Source organism: Perognathus longimembris, chromosome 1 (assembly GCF_023159225.1).
Source record: "Perognathus longimembris pacificus isolate PPM17 chromosome 1, ASM2315922v1, whole genome shotgun sequence".
Classification (NCBI taxonomy): Eukaryota; Metazoa; Chordata; class Mammalia; order Rodentia; family Heteromyidae; genus Perognathus; species Perognathus longimembris.
This window is the reverse complement of record NC_063161.1, coordinates 91,114,372-91,133,618: the sequence shown is the minus strand read 5'-3', so window position 1 is coordinate 91,133,618 and position 19,247 is coordinate 91,114,372. Positions and strand designations below refer to the sequence as shown.

At 33.8% G+C, this 19,247-nt stretch overlaps 1 protein-coding gene across 3 annotated transcripts in view; it reads left to right on the top strand.

The window, feature by feature from the left end:
• The window catches only part of Vps13a (vacuolar protein sorting 13 homolog A), a 178,199-nt gene that overhangs the window by 91,403 nt on the left and 67,549 nt on the right, over positions 1–19,247 (top strand). For all 3 annotated transcript variants that reach the window (XM_048332075.1, XM_048332068.1, XM_048332083.1), the window contains exons 36-47: positions 2,286–2,413; positions 2,882–3,051; positions 3,537–3,751; positions 4,408–4,640; positions 5,578–5,670; positions 5,973–6,329; positions 7,291–7,392; positions 8,799–8,957; positions 9,114–9,369; positions 10,873–11,033; positions 12,210–12,313; positions 17,488–17,770. In XM_048332075.1, the coding sequence (XP_048188032.1) occupies positions 2,286–2,413; positions 2,882–3,051; positions 3,537–3,751; positions 4,408–4,640; positions 5,578–5,670; positions 5,973–6,329; positions 7,291–7,392; positions 8,799–8,957; positions 9,114–9,369; positions 10,873–11,033; positions 12,210–12,313; positions 17,488–17,770 (2,261 nt within the window). The remainder of the gene's footprint in view (positions 1–2,285; positions 2,414–2,881; positions 3,052–3,536; positions 3,752–4,407; positions 4,641–5,577; positions 5,671–5,972; positions 6,330–7,290; positions 7,393–8,798; positions 8,958–9,113; positions 9,370–10,872; positions 11,034–12,209; positions 12,314–17,487; positions 17,771–19,247) is intronic.

Sequence of the window (19,247 nt, the reverse complement as noted above, 5' to 3'; positions counted from 1 at the left end):
ACTGACACATGAGTTTAAAGCCAAAAGTAACATGTTTTCTTCAGGAAACCAGAAGAAGGACAAGTTCAACTCAGATAAATAAATGGAAGATAGTAATATCACATACCAGTATCCCCCTTGAACAAGGATGTAAAAATTCTTAACATATTGTATACAAAATAGGATATAAGGAAAATTTATAAAGATATAAGAAAAATACATTAAAGAAAAAAAACAACATACTTAGGGTTGCATCCTGGTGGCTTATGCCTATACACATAGCTACTCACTAGCAAGGAGCAATAAGATTGTTAGCTTGATCCAGCATGCGCAAAACGTTCATGTGACTTTCATCTCAACAGGAAAAGCTAGGAGTAGTGTGGTTTGTACTCTTCATCCCAGTTATGATAAGCAATGTAAATAAGACTATAGTCCAGGTCTACCCTGGCAAAAATGTGAGAACCTTATCTCAAAAATAACATGAACAAGAAAAGCTGGAGACATACATAGCTCAAGTAGTAGGACTGCCTAGCAAGTCAGTTCTTAATCCAGTACTACCGAAACCAAAATCATTCTTGGGAATAAGTTGACTGAGAATCATGCATGATCTCCACATTGACAAAATACCGTTGCTGTTAAGAAAAGCTAAACATGTGTATGCAGAGGTGTGTCATGTTTGTGGATTGAAAAGAAGCCCTCAGTATTATGGTATTTGCTCTTACTACTTTGATCTGTAGGTTCACCATTCACATAATCAGGCTTGGTTTTTTAACAAAGTGAAATTTTACTTTAAAAATTAATACGGAAATGCTATGATCCCAGAATAAATAACAATATTGTCAAGAATAGCAAGACTGTATTATCTTATTTTAAAACTTGCTGTAAATTTGTAATAGTTGAGTCATCTGTTATTGGCAAAGCATAGACAAATAGAGAGTAGGAGTTACACAAATATAGACATTGATTCTCAAGAACCTACTCAATAGGAAAAACATAGACTTTTTGACAACTGTGTAAATGTAGAAAAAATGGAATCATCTCTTCATAACATACACAAAAATTAATTTGAAATAGACAAAAGATAGGGATTTAAAAGCTAAAACTTTTAAATTTGTAATGGAAAACTTATTTACTGTGAGTTAGAGCTCTTGGGTAGATACAAAAGCAATAACATAATAAGAAAAACTTCATAAAGTAGATTATCAGAAGTTTAAATTTTGATCATCAAAGATGGTCTTAAGATATCAGAATCAGCCACATTCATTATACATATTCTTATATCCCTAGTATGTTAACTATGACTAAATAGCAATAGGAAAAAAAATATAATGACCAAAGCTCTGGATAACAGACAGAATGTCATACAGAATGGTAGCAAAAACTGAAAAGCTGCTATGTAAATTTTTAGGAGAAAAATTTAACAGTTTATTAGACAATTAAATTTTCAATGATACATTGTTGATCAAGTGGAATAGCTGATATTCTCTTGTATTTAGAAATGTGAAATGATATAACTGTTTTAACCGAGAGTTAGATATTAAGGTACATACCTGTATAAGAACAATTTTGGGCCTAGCTATTTAACTCAACCAGAGAGAGAGGTGGGGGAGAGGGGTGAGAGGGAAGGAGAGAGGGAAGGAGATTCATAGAAGCCAAAATAAATGTTTGTTAGTAGAAAAATGAGTAATTGTGTTGATGGAAGCTAAGTAACAAGAAGTGCCCCCCTGTATTTTCCATTTATATGAATGTTTGGTAGTCCAAATAGAATGGTAAAGATTTGGGGGATTAGAACAAAGGTACAAAGTAACTTCCTATAGGAATTTAAACAATCTACAACTTAATTGGAGCATTGGTTACAGAGATGTATACAGTTATCAAATCTCATTAAATTGTTCAGATATGATGAATATACTTTATTGTATATACATTTTATTTTTATTTTTCCAGAATATATGTGTATGTGTTTGTTTGTTTTTTAATTTGTACTGGTCTTGGGGATTGAACTCAAAGCTATCCCTGACCTTTTTTGCTTAAGATTAGTGCTCTATCACTAGTTCCACTTTCAGTTATTTTTGGTGGTTAATTGGAAATAAGAGTTTTACGGACTTTCCTGCCTGAGCTGAATTCGAATTATAATCCTTAAATCTCAGCTTCCTGAGTAGCTAACATTACAGGCATAAGCCACCAGCATCTGGCTTCAGCATATCATTTTAAGGCACCTATTTAATTACTACTTTTATTCGATCTGATTTTTTTTTCTTTTTTTTTTCTCAAATTTTTATTATCAAACTCGATCTGATTGTAAGGAACATCTGTGGTGACTGCTGCTGTGGTAGAGGTGCACTCACATGCTTCTCAGGTTAAGACAACACTAAATGTGAGCTTCAGAACTGATTATCTCACCATGGTGCTGTATAGTCCAGATCCTCAACAGGTAAGTTGAGGAAGAAGCAAATAGGAGGTTACTTCTAAAACACTACATAGGTAAATATTTAAATGTTAAGTATTAATGTTTTGTGCACATTTTGTAGTGCCTGTTCCTCTGAGGGAAAAAGTAGTTGATTTGTTTTAGGATCAATTTTAATCATTTTTTATTTTATGATCTACTTTTCCAAATAGGTAGCAATGTGAAGACTAAAATGCAAATTTTTTGGACCTTTCATTAGCCTTTGAGAATGGAGAACTTGGGGACTTAAGTAGTATTGCTTAGTGATGTGCTTAGCGTGTGCAAGGTTTAGTATGTATCTGGCATGTGCAAGACCTAGCACTAAAAAATAAATACAAGTGAAAAGGAAACAGTTTAGATGTGCCTTACAAGTTCATAGTAGTTTGTAGTAGTTCATACATAAAGCTTACTTTAAACTTACGCTTTTGTATAATGTTTGTAATTCTTTTTCCATAGGTCTCCTTTACAGATGTTCGTGATCCATCTCTGATGCTTGCTGAATTTAAATTGGAGAATATTATAAGTTCTTTAAAAATGTATACAGATTACTCAATATCCTCTTCTTTCTCAGTAAAAAACTGTATTTTGGATGATAAAAGGCCCCATGTCAAGAAAGCAACTCCTAGGTGTGTATTAGCATAGTATTTTGAGTTTTACTTGAGAAACGATCAATATTCTTCATAGAATTTCTCCCCAGAATTGCAATGCACTTTCAGGGTATATGTTAAAGATTCTCTAAGCTTTTAATTCAGTCAAGAAATGCTACTTACTTAACATTGAAAATATCTTGCTATATGCTATTCTTACTGGATAATTGATAGATTTGTTGAATAAACACAAATAAATATAATTAAATAGGAAATAAGTTGAAAAATTGAGAAGAAATTGTATGTGACATTCAAAACTCATTATTTCTTAGACATGGAGTTTCTGGTTCATGAAACTACATGTTTTGTTGAGTCTTAGAGAACTTCGCAGATCTTACAAGGAAATATGCTCTCAGAATGCTTATTTGCTATGGGTGAAAAGAGCAAGAGAAATATTTAAGTTTTATTGATATCTTTGGTCTGGTAACTTGCTCATGCATAGGTATTGTTTCTGTGTTTTTCAGAATGATAGGACTAACTGTTGGCTTTGACAAAAAGGACATGATGGATGTAAAATATAGAACAGTCAGAGATGGTTCTGTGACTGATGCAGTGTTTCAAGAAATGTATATTTGTGCAAGTGTGGAATTTCTGATGACTGTCGCAAATGTCTTTTTTGAAGCCTACACTACAGGCTCTGCTGTAGAAACCTGTGTTCAAACATGGACTTCTAAGGAAGGTTGGTTAATAGCTAAAATATTTGCCATCTCTAATTTAAATGCTACAACTTCTAGACTGTTCTTTAACTCATCTGAGTAATTGCATTTATTACACTCTCCTATTTTTCAGAGTAGGAAGAAAAGCTTAGTGTGTTTTCTGGGAGTATAGATTGTAGTTTGTAAAGGTGCCTATACTAGGCCTAATATTTATGTGTCATACTAGAACAAACCGTTTTATTTTCTGCAGGAGGTTATATGGGTAAATTTATTGGGTGAAAGAAAGCAATTACAGAAATAATGTAGCAACCAGTGTTTTCTGTCTCTTCATTTTACTCTCTTTCTTCCTCTCTTTTCCCCTCTTTCCGTCTCTCTCTTTTCTCTTTTCTTTTGCAATATTTCTGATTTAACCTTGGGCCTGAACTACACCTCAAGTTTGTTTGTTGTTGTTTTCTTAAATTTAATTTTATTGTCATGTGATATATAGTTATGTAAATAGTGAGTACATTTCTTGTCAAACTTGTTACCACCTCCCTCATTTTTCTTCCACCTTCCCTCCTCCCCAGTTCTCACCCACCCCAGTTGTACAGTTTATTTACAACATATTGTCTTGTTTTTTTACAATAATGTAATATTTTTCATAACTAATATGCCTATATTAATATTATTTCAATTTTAGTACCTGTACAGCAGTTAGTGAAGTGGGAAGTGAATATTCTAATTAAAAATCCTGAAATTGTGTTTGTGGCTGACATGACAAGACATGATGCTCCTGCTTTAGTCATTACAACACAGTGTGAAATATGCTGTAAAGGTGACATTGAAAACACTACAATAACTGCTGCTGTTAAAGACCTCCAAGTCAGAGCATGCCCATTTCTCCCAGTTAAGAGAAAAGGCAAAATCACTACTGTGAGTTTATATTTAATTATATGTTTAATCATAAACTATTGAATTTACCTTACATTCTTTTCATTCCTATTATTTACAATATCTTTCTCCTTAGAGAGCCAAAGACTTTTTTGTTTTTAAATCACACTTTGGAAACACTGTTCATCAGGTGCCCTTCATGGTTTTTCCTATTCTTAAAGCAATTTGCAGTTACTCATATACATATGGGTTAATCCCAAATTTGAGGATGTTTTAATTTGTTTTTAATATTCTGCTTGCTAAGGATATTTTAGAATTTTATAGAGGAACCAAACTGGTCTCCTGAGGGCTTCACAGTGAGTGTTACCTTTATGCTAATAACTGAAGGATGTTGACATATTAGTTAAGTTGGACAAAGGAAGCCAAGGGAAGTGTGCTTCAGGAAGAAGAGCACAGGTTTCATCACTATATTTCCCCAGCATGGCTCATTAGAAGACATCTTGAAGGGTGGTTAATATAGACAGCTAAGACTTAACAGTATCAGTAATTTGCCAGCAATCTAGTAAGATACAAATAGAGGCTGTTCACTTGATCTTCAGTGGCCTATTGATGTAATGAATGTTTGTTATGAGTTCTTTGTCATACTCAACCAATTATTAAATATTTTGGTTATCATTCCTTGAGAAAGCTATTAACCTCATTTTATAACTGTTGAATATGTGGTTTCTAAATGCCAGTTTCTCCACAAATGCCAGGACTGGAGTTTGTAGGAGAAATGTTCCTACTTCATTATATTAATATTATAGCTAATATTGACATTCATACTTTATTATAAAGAATAAGAGAACAATTGTGTTTTCCCTTTGTATAGTTATTGTTAATAAGTTATTTATTTAAACTCAGTTGTTACTAAGAAAATCCTAGAACAGAAAATTAAAAATGTGAACATTAACTTAGAGAAACGATTGTTCTGTTACAGGTTTTGCAGCCCTGTGACTTGTTTTATCAAGCTACTCAGATAGGTTCAGGTCCACAAGTGATTGACATATCAGTTAAATCTCTTACACTGAAGGTAAGTTAAAATATTACTCAGATCTTCTTTATGAGTATAATCTTATATTGTTGACATTTGGATACTGTTGTAGTTACTACCTAGTACTGCTATAATATATATAATTTCAATTATACTTGATCAATTTAATATGTACAAGATTCACATAAATATTTTGACAAATCAAAATTCTCATTAAAATTTTTTCATTGACAGAAAATTGTGTCTATAGTATTGAGGCACTAATATTAGTTTATTATTCCTCATAATTTATCAGCAGATATATCTAATATAGTTTTAAATAATTTTTCCTTTCTACTTAGGTTTCACCTGTTATCATAAACACCATGATAACTATAACTTCAGCACTTTATACAACTAAGGAAACAATCCCAGAAGAAAATGTTTTTTCTATTGCCCACTTATGGGAAAAGAAGGATACAAAGACTTTAAAAATGTGGTTTCTTGAAGAATCCAGTGAAACTGAAAAAGTTGCTACCACAACTGAATTGATTCCCCGAGGAGAGATAATGAAAGTGAACATTGACTCCATTTTTATAGTTCTTGAGGCGGGAGTTGGTCATAGGACAGTGCCTATGCTACTGGCAAAGTCGCATTTTTCAGGGGAATGCAAAAACTGGAGTACTCTTATAAATCTACACTGTCAAATTGAGCTAGAAGTAAGCATTTCTCATCTTTTTTAAAAATAGCAATACCACATATAGAATATTACAGAATCTTATGTTGCTAATTCAATTCAGCTAATTGTTAATGATGTTGGCTTAAAAACTTTTGTAAGAAAATTGACGTATTTATGACATTTATGATTTTAACGGTTGCTTTTATGTACATTGCTTCTACTTTTAAAATGTCTACATTTTTGTATTCCAATATTATCAAGTTAAAGGTAATATACTAATAGTCTATTAGATTAAACATTCTTAAGAATTTTATTAAGTTAAATAATTTTCCTTTGAAAAGATAATGGACTAGATTCATGAATATGTGGATAATTATTTCTAAAGATTAGGAAGAAACTTCCGAATTTATCTACATAGAATAATTTCTACAGATAATCTGGTTTAAATTAATTTACTTTATATCAGGAAGTAATCTGATATTCTGCCTTATGAAGTGAACATGAAAAGTTCTATATTTGTATGTGTTGGTATGGATTACATAACAACAGAAGTATAACTTACATTAAATTACAGATTTTGAAATTCTGGTTGGAATTCTTTATATCTTGATCTTGGATGAATACTAACAGGTTCAGAGCATTATAGAACTGATAGAATTATAAGATTCATGGGCTTTCAGTCAGTGAAGGTAGACAGACTTGTTTAAAAATATCCATGATGTGTTGTAGATGAACATGGTTTATTAGTCCAAACAAATAATAGTCAAAGAAGATTCTTAAGAGTATTCTATGTGGAACAAAATGTAAAGGGAATATGCAGGATATTCTATGTGGAATAAATGTAGAGAATGTGAGTGAGTTATGAAGAAAGGGTAGGAGAGTTACATGTAGAATGGTTTTAATGTAGAAGAAATATCCTGCTGAAAATGCATGGTGACAGGATGGAACATGGAAGACCATTTTAGAAAATAACTGCAGTTAATTTTGTTTTGTTTTTTTAGGTTCATTATTATAATGAAATGTTTGGTGTATGGGAGCCTTTGCTTGAACCTTTAGAAATTGATCAGACTGAGGATTTTAGACCATGGAATCTTGGAATAAAGGTACGTGTGTGTGTGTGTGTGTGTGTGTGTGTGTGTGTGTGACAGAAAGACAGACAGACAGAAACAGAGAGTATTTTTTAGAGTAGTTTTAAATTCATAGCAAAAAGGAGACAGTAGCATATTCTCATAATACTTTCAGCCTTTGTACAAGCTTTTGTTATTTAACATCCTCCATCAAAGTATATTTGAAGTAGAAAAATGTTTTCATAACCTGAGGATCTCTATACCATATTAGACATTTTAATCTTAATCACAACACAGTTGAAGTTCTCTCAATGCAAGCCTTGCCTACATGTTACCCTGTTTCCCCTGAAGGTCATTGTCAAATCAAAGTCCAATGCTACCTCTCCTAATACAAGTAATTATTTAACATTTCTTATGTACTGGACATTGTTCTGAACATGTATATTTGCTTCAGTCCTTGCAACAAGACACTGAAAGAGATAAATTTTAGTTCACATTTGAATATGTGAAATGACTAAGATCAGTGAAGTTATTAATGAACGTCTCTAAAGTAGTAAGAGCTCTAAAATAGAAGAGATGGGGTGCAAATTGAGCTGTGTAGTCCCTTCCCTAAACTTTGGCTTTAATGTCCCTCCTCCTCTTCCCTGCCCCTCTTCCAGGGCCTCTTTTTGAAGATTATGAGTTAATGTCACTTTTCTTTTTCTTCCGAAGGGAATATCTAGCTAGAAAACTATATTATTTGCTTGAAGTATCTTGCAAATTTATGAAGTTATAAGAATTAGCATCTTTGGATGGATAGAGTTGTGCCTCTGAGGCAAGAGATCACAGTATTACCAGTATATTTTCTGTATAATAATTTCTCAGTCAATGTGTAAACAAACTTTCAGGGGCTTACAATTAGTTAAAGAAACAAAAAAGTGACTGTCATCTCTACCTTATTGTCTTAATTATATGATTTAATTTTCTAGATATTTAAGATGAAAGATTTGGATAAAGGCATTTCTTTGGTGTTTTTTAGGTCACAATACACAATGTTGTTTATGTACCATAAATAGTAAATAGTATTGATTCTTATAAGTCTTGGTTTTGCAGTTATAATGTTCTGTCAGTAAGTTCCTAGGTTTCTGTTCTTTATGTATTAGCATGAGCAATTACTTTTATTGGTTCTTTTTATATGAACTATTTAAATTTACATTGAGATGCCACTTAAACTTAGTAATTTTAGGGGTCTTTCCCCTTCGAAATTATACCTGCCACATTACTGAAGATGAGAAAATGTTTTCTTCTGACACTAGACCCTGTCCCCTATGGCTTTACATGATTGTCAAAGTAATTTTAGTATACATAAAATTTGTTCACTTTAAATGGTATTTTTGCATTTTTCCAAAGTTTGTTTTTTGAAGCAAATAATTTTCTTATGTGTCTACAATTTATCATTTTAGATGAAAAAAAAGGCAAAAAAGGCCATTGTTGAATCAGATACAGAGGAAGAAAATTACAAAGTGCCAGAATATAAAACTGTCATCAGCTTCTATTCAAAAGACCAGTTGAACATTACATTATCCAAATGTGGCCTTGTGATGTTAAATAATTTAGTCAAGGTAAGTACCATTTGAAAATTTAAATGTTGGAGTTACTAATTTAAGTTGACCTTTTTTATTATATATATATATATATTAACTTTGTTATTGTGTCCCTCACTGGTCTGCTTATCAGTTGAGTTTTATACATTTTATTTAGGAAAACTCTTTTTTTAGGCATTTACAGAGGCTGCTACTGGATCTTCACCTGTCTTCATAAGAGATCTAGCACCATTTATGATTTTAAATTCTCTTGGACTTACTGTTTCCGTTTCACCAAGTGATTCTTTTAATGTACTTAATGCCCCCATGGCAAAATCACACATACTGAGTAATGAGGAGAATTTAAGTATGGATTATGCACTGACTAAGGACAATGATCATTTCAATGCAATGACCAGCTTAAGCAGCAAACTCTTCTTCATTCTTCTTAGTAAGTGATATATTTTAAGATTTCTAAGGCTCTTTTGCATACCCTTTTACCAACATTTATAGAATCTTGTAGGATTTTCTTTTTTTTTTTTTTTTGGCTTTTTAGTTCGCTCCTTTAGTGCTCTATATTCCAAATCTTTTTTTTTTTTTTAGAACAAAACAAGTATATTTCTGTTGGACTACCTGATATAGAAGATAGCGTGGTATAGATGGATAGTATGTGTATTCCAAATCTTGACCTTACTTGTTGACATTATTATTATTATTATTTGGATGAAAATGTTCAAGTTTATTCAATTTTTTCAGATCATTGATGTTGCTGGTGGAAGTTTTAATCACATGTGATAGGAGTTAGTTGGTATTTCACCAGTTTTGTAGTTGAGTTCTATTTAATGTATTCAACTGATGTATTTGTGTTGGTTTTGGGACTTATAGCCATTTAATTTTCTACCTACTGAGGAGGAGGAGTTGTTTTTACTTTTTCTGCTTCTTGTAGATTTTTCATTTTTATAGAAAGTGAAAATCTTAAGTTATCATAATAGTCACTTTGACATTAAATAGTTTCAAATCATTACCCATACCCCTTTGATACTCCTAACATTTAAGTAGTTCATTAAGGAGAATATCATATGAAAGATTAGATATGGGGAGTGGCAGGCTACTAATACAGTTGGTTGCCCTAGTTAGGAATTAATATGCATATTACAGTTTTTTCAGAGCATTGGCAATGGTATATTCTCACCAGTTTTACTTCTGTTTTTTGAGGTAACATTTTTATAAGTGGGGATAAAATTTTTATGCAAATAGTGTATACACTAAGTACCTACAAAATTTTCTTTAATCAAATCCAAACTGTATCTAAGAAATCAGACAGATTTGGAGCTGGTGGCTCACATCTCTAATCCTAGATACTTGGGAGACTGAATTCTGAAGATCATGATTCAAAACCAGCTGAGTCAGGAAAGCTGTTGAACTCTTATCTCTAATTAATCAACACAAGAAACCAGAAGTGGAACTATGGCTACTAATTTTGAGCAAAGAACCTCAGAGACTGCTCCCAGACCCTGAGTTCATGCCTCAGGACCTGTGCACATGCACGCACGCGTGCACACACACACACACACACACACACAAATAGTTGGGAATTAAAAACTAAAGAAGTGCAGCTACTTCAGCATTTGCCAATGTCTAACTGAAGACATTAGGTTCTTGTTATCATGACAGCAAGCTACAATAATTGTCTTTGGGTTTTATCATTGTTCTTATTGCTCAGTTACTTAAAGAATTTTTTTGGGGGGGTGTGTCAGAACTCTGATGAGATTTTTTTTAATTAAAAACTTCTTTTTGGAAAATGCTGTCAAGGTTTTGGATAAATACTGTAGAAATAAGTAGTAACTTCTTTAAATATTCCGTTATATAGTTTAAATCCAAAAAGTTCAGTGACTTTTAAAAGTTTAAGGTAATTATCTGATACTTTGATGTTTAACATTTGGATTTAACTTAGCACCTGATAATCACTCTACTGCTGATAAGATACCTTTAACAAAAGTGGGACGACGTCTGTATACTGTAAGACACAGAGAATCTGGAGTTGAAAGGTCTATTGTATGTCAAATCGATGCAGTAGAAGGAAGTAAGAAGGTGACAATTCGCTCACCAGTGCAGGTATGAATTGATCAATATGAGGAGGTCCTGTTATGTACATCTTTGTTCTGCTGTAAAAATTGAAGCAACTATTGAAAAAAATCATAGAAAACACAGCTAATGTGCAAATCTTATTCTCATGATAAATGATCATGATCACATGATCAATGGGAGGATTTCTTTCAACATACTTCTCATAATTTCAAATTACACTGCTTTTTAAAAAAATTTATTTATTGTCAAAGTGATATACAGAAGGGGTTACAGTTTCATATATAAGGAAGTGAGTACATTTCTTTTTTTTTTTTTGGCCAGTCCTGGGGCCTGGACTCGGCCTTAGAACTGTGCCTGGCTTCTTTTTGCTCAAGGCTAGCACTCTGCCACCTGAGCCACAGCGCCACTTCTGGCCATTTTCTGTATATGCGGTGCTGGGGAATTGAACCCAGGGCCTCATGTATATGAGGCAAGCACTCTTGTCACTAGGCCATATCCCCAGCCCCTACACTGCTTTATTAAACACTTTTTGGGTAGTAAGGATGTAAAAACGTCTATCAATTTAATTTTGAATCATATATATTATCCCTTTTTAATATTAAGTACTTATAGTATGTCTATATCCTTTTATTAGAGAAGTTTTAAGTAAAGAAAAATTGGTAGCTTTTTTACACAATATACATTAAAGTTGAGTTTTGACATGAAAATACATTTAGGAAACCTTTAACAGTCAAGAGTAACAAACATTACTCAAAAACTTTCCTCTCTTCTCCATTTGTAAGTATTCATTGATTTGTTCTCATTGTACATTAGTTGCATATATACATACTTTACTATTAGTATTAGAAGACTACTGATTTATAATAGCCTATTTGAATGAGAAGATATCCTGTAATTATAGTTTGCATTTGCCTTTTCTTGAGTTCTTTGAATGTTGACTATTCATATTTATTGGTCTTTTAATTTTTCTATTCTGTAAATCATTTGTTGTTTGCATTTTCCTATGTATTGTAGCTTTAGAAAAGATTTTCAAGATTTCTACAGAAACTTTCTGTGTGATAAATAATTGTATGTTTCTTCTAAATTATATGGGGAATTTACAAGCTTAATTTCTTTCTGAGGTATTATTAGGTGGACATATTTTTTTAAATGTCTCAGTTCTTAGGTTGATGATACTTACTATGATTTCTTTTTCTTTCCCAGATTAGAAATCATTTTCCAGCCCCAATCTCTGTTTATGAAGGAAACACTTTATTAGGAATTGCATCACCTGAAAATGAATTCAATGTACCATTATCATCCTACCGGTAATTTTTCTTTAAATCTTTTTGTTCATGCTAAATTCCTTCATACAGTTTTCAGTTTAGGTTCTATACAGATGTTTATTTTATTTTATTTATTTATTTATTTTTTGGCCAGTCCTGGGGCTTGGACTCAGGGCCTGAGCACTGTCCCTGGCTTCTTTTTGCTCAAGGCTAGCACTCTGCCACTTGAGCCACAGCGCCATTTCTGGCCATTTTCTGTATATGTGGTGCTGGGGAATCGAACCCAGAGCCTCATGTATATGAGGCAGGCACTCTTGCCACTAGGCCATATCCCCAGCCCCCAGATGTTTATTTTTAAGTTATCAAACTTCCTTTAAAATACCTAGCCTATTTCAGTTTCAAAGCCCAAAGTAAGTTCTTTCCCAAAAGAAGTAGAACTGAGTGTGTTTAATATGTACCATATAAAAATCTATGCTTTTATAAATAAATACAAGTATTATATGTTTATAGCCATCATAACCATGGTCACATATACATGAATTTTAAAAATGCTTAATAGAACATAAACTTTGTATGTATATATATATATATGTATATCTATCTGTCTATAATGAACGTGAAATTTTCGTGTGTGTGTGTCTCACTTGAGGCTCTTGAACTCAGGGCCTGGGCATTGTCCCTTAGCTCTTTTGCTCAAAGCTAGTGCTCTACCACTTTGAGCCACAGTATCACTTCCAGTTTTTAAGTGGTTAACTGGAGACAAGAGTCTTACACACTTTTCTGTCTAGGCTGGCTTTGAACCATGTTTCTCAGATCTCAGTCTGCTGAGTAGCAAGGACTATAGGTGTGAGCCACTTGGTGCCTGGCACCTTTATCTTTTCAAAACTTTCATAGTAGGTTTTTTTAGTTCTTTAAAAAGCAAAATCTTTCATCTGTACATATTTTCTGTTAGTTGCTCAGGGAGAGACTTGCAATATAACTGTTATTTTAAATATTAAAAAATGTATTAGACTTAATATAAAATGAAGGTTTAAAAAAAGATTAAATAATGAGCCAGGTACCTGTGGCTCACACCTGTAATCCTAGCTAGTACTTAGGAGCTGAGAATTTAGGATTAAGGCTCAGAGCCAGCCCAGGCAGGAAAATCCATGAGACTCCTATCTCCTATTAACTATCAAAAAATCCAGAAGTGGAGCTGTGGCTCAAGTGGTAGAGTACTACTAGCCTTGAGCACAAAAGTTCAGGGACAGTGCCCAGGTCATGAGTTCAAGCTCTCAGGACTGGCAGAAAAAAAAATCAAACAAAATAATGAATGAATCTTACCATTGTAGATTTAATATCCAACTGAAATTACGTATCCCATGAATGTTTAGCCTACTCCTGAATACAACGTCCTGTGGAGTTTAGCATCATAGTTTCTTTAACATTTTAAAACACACACTAAAAAGCACATTTATTTCAGTACTGCAGAAGGTATAGGCAAAATTACAAGCAGCCATTTTTAGCTGTCCCTTACATCTATTCATTCACCCACACTTAGAAGTTTATGATGTAATTACTAATGTTTAAAACACTATCTTGATTTTGGACATACTTTCACATGGTTGTAGAGTCCTAATGAGTATTTTCTTGCTTATGTGAAATGTACTGAGGGAAAAAATTGTACTGTTGAGAGAAAAACCATCTACAATATCTGACTTTGTTCTATAGAGAATTTGGAGTTTGTTGTAAAGATAGCATATAGAGTATATTTAAAATTTTATGTGAAGAGCTCTATTATAAAGCCCTAGTTATAAAAACAGCTTAGTACTGGCACATGAACAGGCCTGAGGATCAATGTATTGGAACTGAAGACCCAAAAATGAACCTACAGATCTATGGACACCTAATCTTTGATAAGGGAGCAAAAAACACAGGATGGAAGCAAGGCAGCCTCTTCAACAAATAGTGCTGGCAGAATTGCCCATAGGCATGTAGGAAACTGAAGTTAGATCTATATATTTTACTGTGCACCAGAATCAATTCCAAATGGATCAAATACCTCAGTGTAAGATCCGATTCCCTGAAATTATTAAAGGAAGAGATAGGGGAAACACTAGGGCTCCTTGGCACATGTCAAAACTTCCTAAGTTAAGATCCAGAAAGAAAACAAAGAAAAGTGAGATAAACGGGACTGCATTAAACTGCAGAGTTTTTGAATGGCAAAGGCCATAACAAAATAGAAAACCAACAGATTGGGAGAAGATCTTTGCTAGCTATACATCAGACAAGGGCTTAAGATAAAATATACTTAGATCTGAAAAAAAAAATTAACCTCCCAAAAACAAATCCTCAAAGAAACAACAGCCCCATTAATCAGAAAGCTAAAGACTTAAAGAGGGACTTCTCTGAAGGAGAAATGAGAATGGCCAATAAACATATGAAGAAATGTTCAACATCTCTGGTCATAAAAGAAATGCAAATGAAAACAACATTGAGATTCCACCTCACCCCAATTAGAATGGCCATTATCATTATCAAGAAAACTAATAACAGACGGTGGTGGGCATGTGGCCAAAAGGAAACACTACTATACTGTTGGTGGGAATGTAAAATTGTTCAGTCTGGAAAGCAGTATGGAGGTTCCTCAAAAGACTAAACATAGAGCTCCCCTATGACCCAGTAATCCTATTCCTGGGCATTTACCCAAATAAATGATCACAAACAAAGCCACTCTAAACCTACCAGCACAGCCATATTCATTGCAGCATTATTTGCCATAGCTAAGATAATGGAATCAACTCTGATGCTCCTCAGGAGATGAATGGTCAAGAAAATGTGGTATGTATACACAACGGAATTCAATGCTTCCATTAGAAACAATGACATTGCCCCATTCATAAGGAAACAAGAAGAAAAATTAAGTGAAGCAAGCCATATTCAAAGAATCATTGGCTTCATGGTTTCCTTCATTTGTAACAACTAGAATATATCTAGAATAATCTTAGTAGAGTATCACAATAGCTCAATATCTAGGTTTATGTGGCCATATAAAATGATGCTTATCAAAACAAACTCCAAGAAATGGAAATGAGTTTTTTGTTGTTGTTGTTTTTTGGCCAGTCCTGGGCCTTAAACTCAGGGCCTGAGTATGGTCCCTGGCTTCTTTATTTGCCACAGCGCCACCTCTGGCCATTTTGTATATATGTGGTGCTGAGGAATCAAACACAGGGCTTCATGTATATGAGGCAAGCACTCTACCACTAGGCCATATTCCCAGCCCGAGTTGTTTTTTCTTTAGTGTACGGTTTGTAGTTTTATTTTTTCTTTCTTTTTCCACCTTTGTTTTATTCCCTGTTATCAGTGTTTTTGATTTCTGTACCCTTTGTCTTTTATATAAGTTAGTCTGATTGATGAAGGGAAGTGGAAATCACAGAAAAAGTGGGGCAAAAGGTGAACCAGTGCAACAGTGATACTAGACACTTTTGGAAATGAACTTTACAACTTGGGGAGAGTCGAGGGGGAAGTGGGAGCAAATGGAGTGGGTAACACTGTTTGAAAAGAAATGTAACTTATTACCTTACTTATGTAACTATAACCCCTCTGTATATCACCTTTACAATAAAATAAAATAAAAATTTTCTGTGAACCCTGGGCATGGTGATCCAGGCCTATTAATCCCTACTTCTGGGAGACATAGATTGGGAGGATCATGGTTGAAGACCGTTCCCAATTTTGCTTACCCCATACCATACTTGTGGGTTTGCTTGTACCAGTTATGTAGGAGGCAGAGATAGGAAAATCACACTTTAAGATCTTGAATGAGCAAAAGTGTAGTTATATCAACCTGTCTGAAAAATGTTGCTGATGACACAGGTTGAGTGGTAGAGCATTTGAGTTAAAGACCTGAGAACAGCCACATATACAAAAAAAAAAAAAAAAGTGAAGAACTCTACATTCATTTTTCTTGGAAATTAAGACTTTAATTAATCTTCTCTTTTAAAGTTCATTATATCCTGAATCTGTCCATAGTAAACAGTATCTTCATATTTTCCCCCATTTGATACTGGTGTTTGATCTTGGGGCCTTACACTTGCTTAAGCAGACACTCAACCTTTAAATCATGTTCCTTACATTTTTTTAAAGTTTTCCATCCTCCCTCCCTCTCTGCTTACCTTCTTTCCTTTCTCCTTTTTTTCCTCCTTCAGTATCAGGATTTGAACTGAGATATCCCATTCTAACTAGGCAGGTACTCTACCACTTCAGCTTTATCCCATCCCCTTTGCTCTTGTTTTCAAATAAAGTCTAGGAAAATAACTCAAGATGGAGGTAGTTTTGACAATTGTTCATAAGAGAAAGTCACGATCATATCTAGTTTTAAACAAAAAATGTTATCTAAAGCTGAGTACAGTGTCTCATAGCTGTAATCCTACCTACTGGGGAGGCACAAATTGTGACAATTGCCGATTCAGGCCAGCCTAGGCAAAGTTTGAGAGACTCAACTAATAAAAAGCTAGCATAGGCAAGGGCATCACAGTTCTAGGCTAGCCTTGGACACACCCTCAAGACCCACTCTATCAAAAAAAATTATAGCACAAAGGGCCTAGGGAGATGGCCCAAGTGATAGGGTCCCTACCTAGAAAGCATGAGGCTTTTAGTTCAAACTTCAGTATTTCCAAAAAGATGGATGGGAGAGAAGCAGGGAAGAAGAGGAGAAAAGGGGAGGGGAGAGGAGTAGAGGGAAAACTAAGAGTGATATTCAAATGTAGAGAAAAGTTATGTGCTGCTCATCTTTTCACTGTTATACCCCTTTAGTGTCACTGTGACTTTTATCAACTGAAACCTTTATTTAGTTAACTACTAAACCAGTAATTGTTTTTCCAATAGAAATACATATTTTTATTTCATGAACTTAGTCCTGTGCTGTTAGGACTATAAGTGCAGGAAAGTCAACTTCTTTCAGTTAAATAAATTAGCCACAAGTAATTGTTCTGGTTTGCTTTGCAGGTGTCTTGTAACTGTACTTTTATAATGGTTTGTAACAGAACTAATTTTCTCTAATTCTCTAATTTTAAAGACTAAATAATTTGTTAAGTTACCAGGAAGTTAACTGCCTCTTAGCTTTCAAAAATATATGAAAATGTAGTATTATGGAAGTAAATAATGTCATAATTCTAAAGTTGTAAGCGTGTAACTTACATTTTCAAGTGTTTTGAAAGTATAATTTTTTTATGCAGGTCATTTCTTTCTCTGAAGCCAGAGGATGAGGATTATCAAGTGTGTGAAGGACTTGATTTTGAAGAAATGATAAAACATGAAGGAACACTTATAAAGAAGAAATGTCAATCAGCAAACCCCTCGAAGACACCATTCATTATTAACATTGTCCCAGAAAAGGATAACTTGACATCTCTCTCAGTGTATTCAGAAGATGGTTGGGACTTACCATACATAATGCATTTATGGCCACCAATCATACTCCGAAATCTTCTTCCTTACAAAATTGCTTATTATGTACAGGTAATTTTGAAGTTTTTCTTTATTTTTTTTTGTCTTTTGTACCTTGGGTTATTTACAACAATTGAATGTTTTGAGGCTGAGCATAGTGGCAGATGCTAAGCAGGACATGAAAATAGGAAGATTGTATTTTGATTTCAGCCTGAGCAAAAAAGTTAGTGAGATCTTAAGAACAAATGAAAAGGAGTAGTACATACTTATATCACCAGATATGCAAGGAGCAGAAGTAGGAATATCGTGATCAGAGCTCTGCCCTGGAGTAAAGCATAAGACACTGTCTGAAATATAAATGAAGCAAAATGTCTGGAGATGTAACTCATGTGGTAGGTAGGATACATTATAAGTACTACTACTAGTTGTTGTTGTAGTAAAGAATAGATAGTATAGATATTCTTTAAAATGTTTCAACCAAATGCAGTGGATCAAGCATGTAATCTCAGCTTCTTGGGAAGCAGAGATCAGAATATCAAGGTTCAAAGCAATCACAAACAAAAAAGTTCTAGAGACTCCATCTTAACAGTGGGTGATGCAGTACTTGTCATCCTAAGCTTTTGGGAATATGTAAACAGGAGAACATAGTGCAAGCAGGCCCAGACATAAATAAGACCCTATTTTGAAAATGTAAGAAAGGGCTGGCACAGTCGGTCTACAGTGATAGAGCACTGATTACCAAGTGTGAGAACCTGAGTCCAAAGTCTAATGCTGAAAAAACACACCCTCAAATAAGAAAATTAAAAATGCTTTTATAACTAAGAATTGATGACTCATTTCTATAAACCTATCTTCTTTAGAGGATGAGATTAAGAGAATCACAGTTTGAGGCCAGAAAAGTTGATGAGATTTAACAGAGCTGGGTGAGATGGTATGAACCTGTGATTCTAGCTAAGATGGGAAGCCTAACCATATCTCAAAAATAATCTGCAAAAAACAACTGGAGGTCTAACCAGTAAGAGTGCTCATCTTGCAAACTCAACTCTAGTACTGCAAAAAAAAATTAATGTATTTTAGTAGTCTGATTATGTAGAAATGTGTTATACCATTTTTTAAAAACCTAGAAAAGTAGTTTTTAGTCTTGTGAGAAAGACCACCATAATGGTGGGGCGGGGCGGGGGGGGCTCCCTAATGCTTCTTTTCTGCAGGAGCAATATGCGAGGGCAACATGACCTATTACCTTGTTTCTATAACCCATTACTGTAATTGTTATCTAGAAACAGAAATAGAACAGTGACCCCATATATCTTTAAATGTCAAACATAAGGAATTAGTCTCATGGTTGGGAGTGATGTCCTTTAAGATGGAGTCACTAAAACAAAATGGACTTATAGAAGTTAAGAGTAAACTCTTAAGATGGTAAAGTTTGACAAGCCCTATTCTAAAAATTAGGAAGTAGAGGTTATAAAACTGCCTATCATTGAAACTGAAGGGATCAGTGTTTCTCAGGGTTTTCCATGTGTCTGTATTGTATATGTCATTCTTAAAG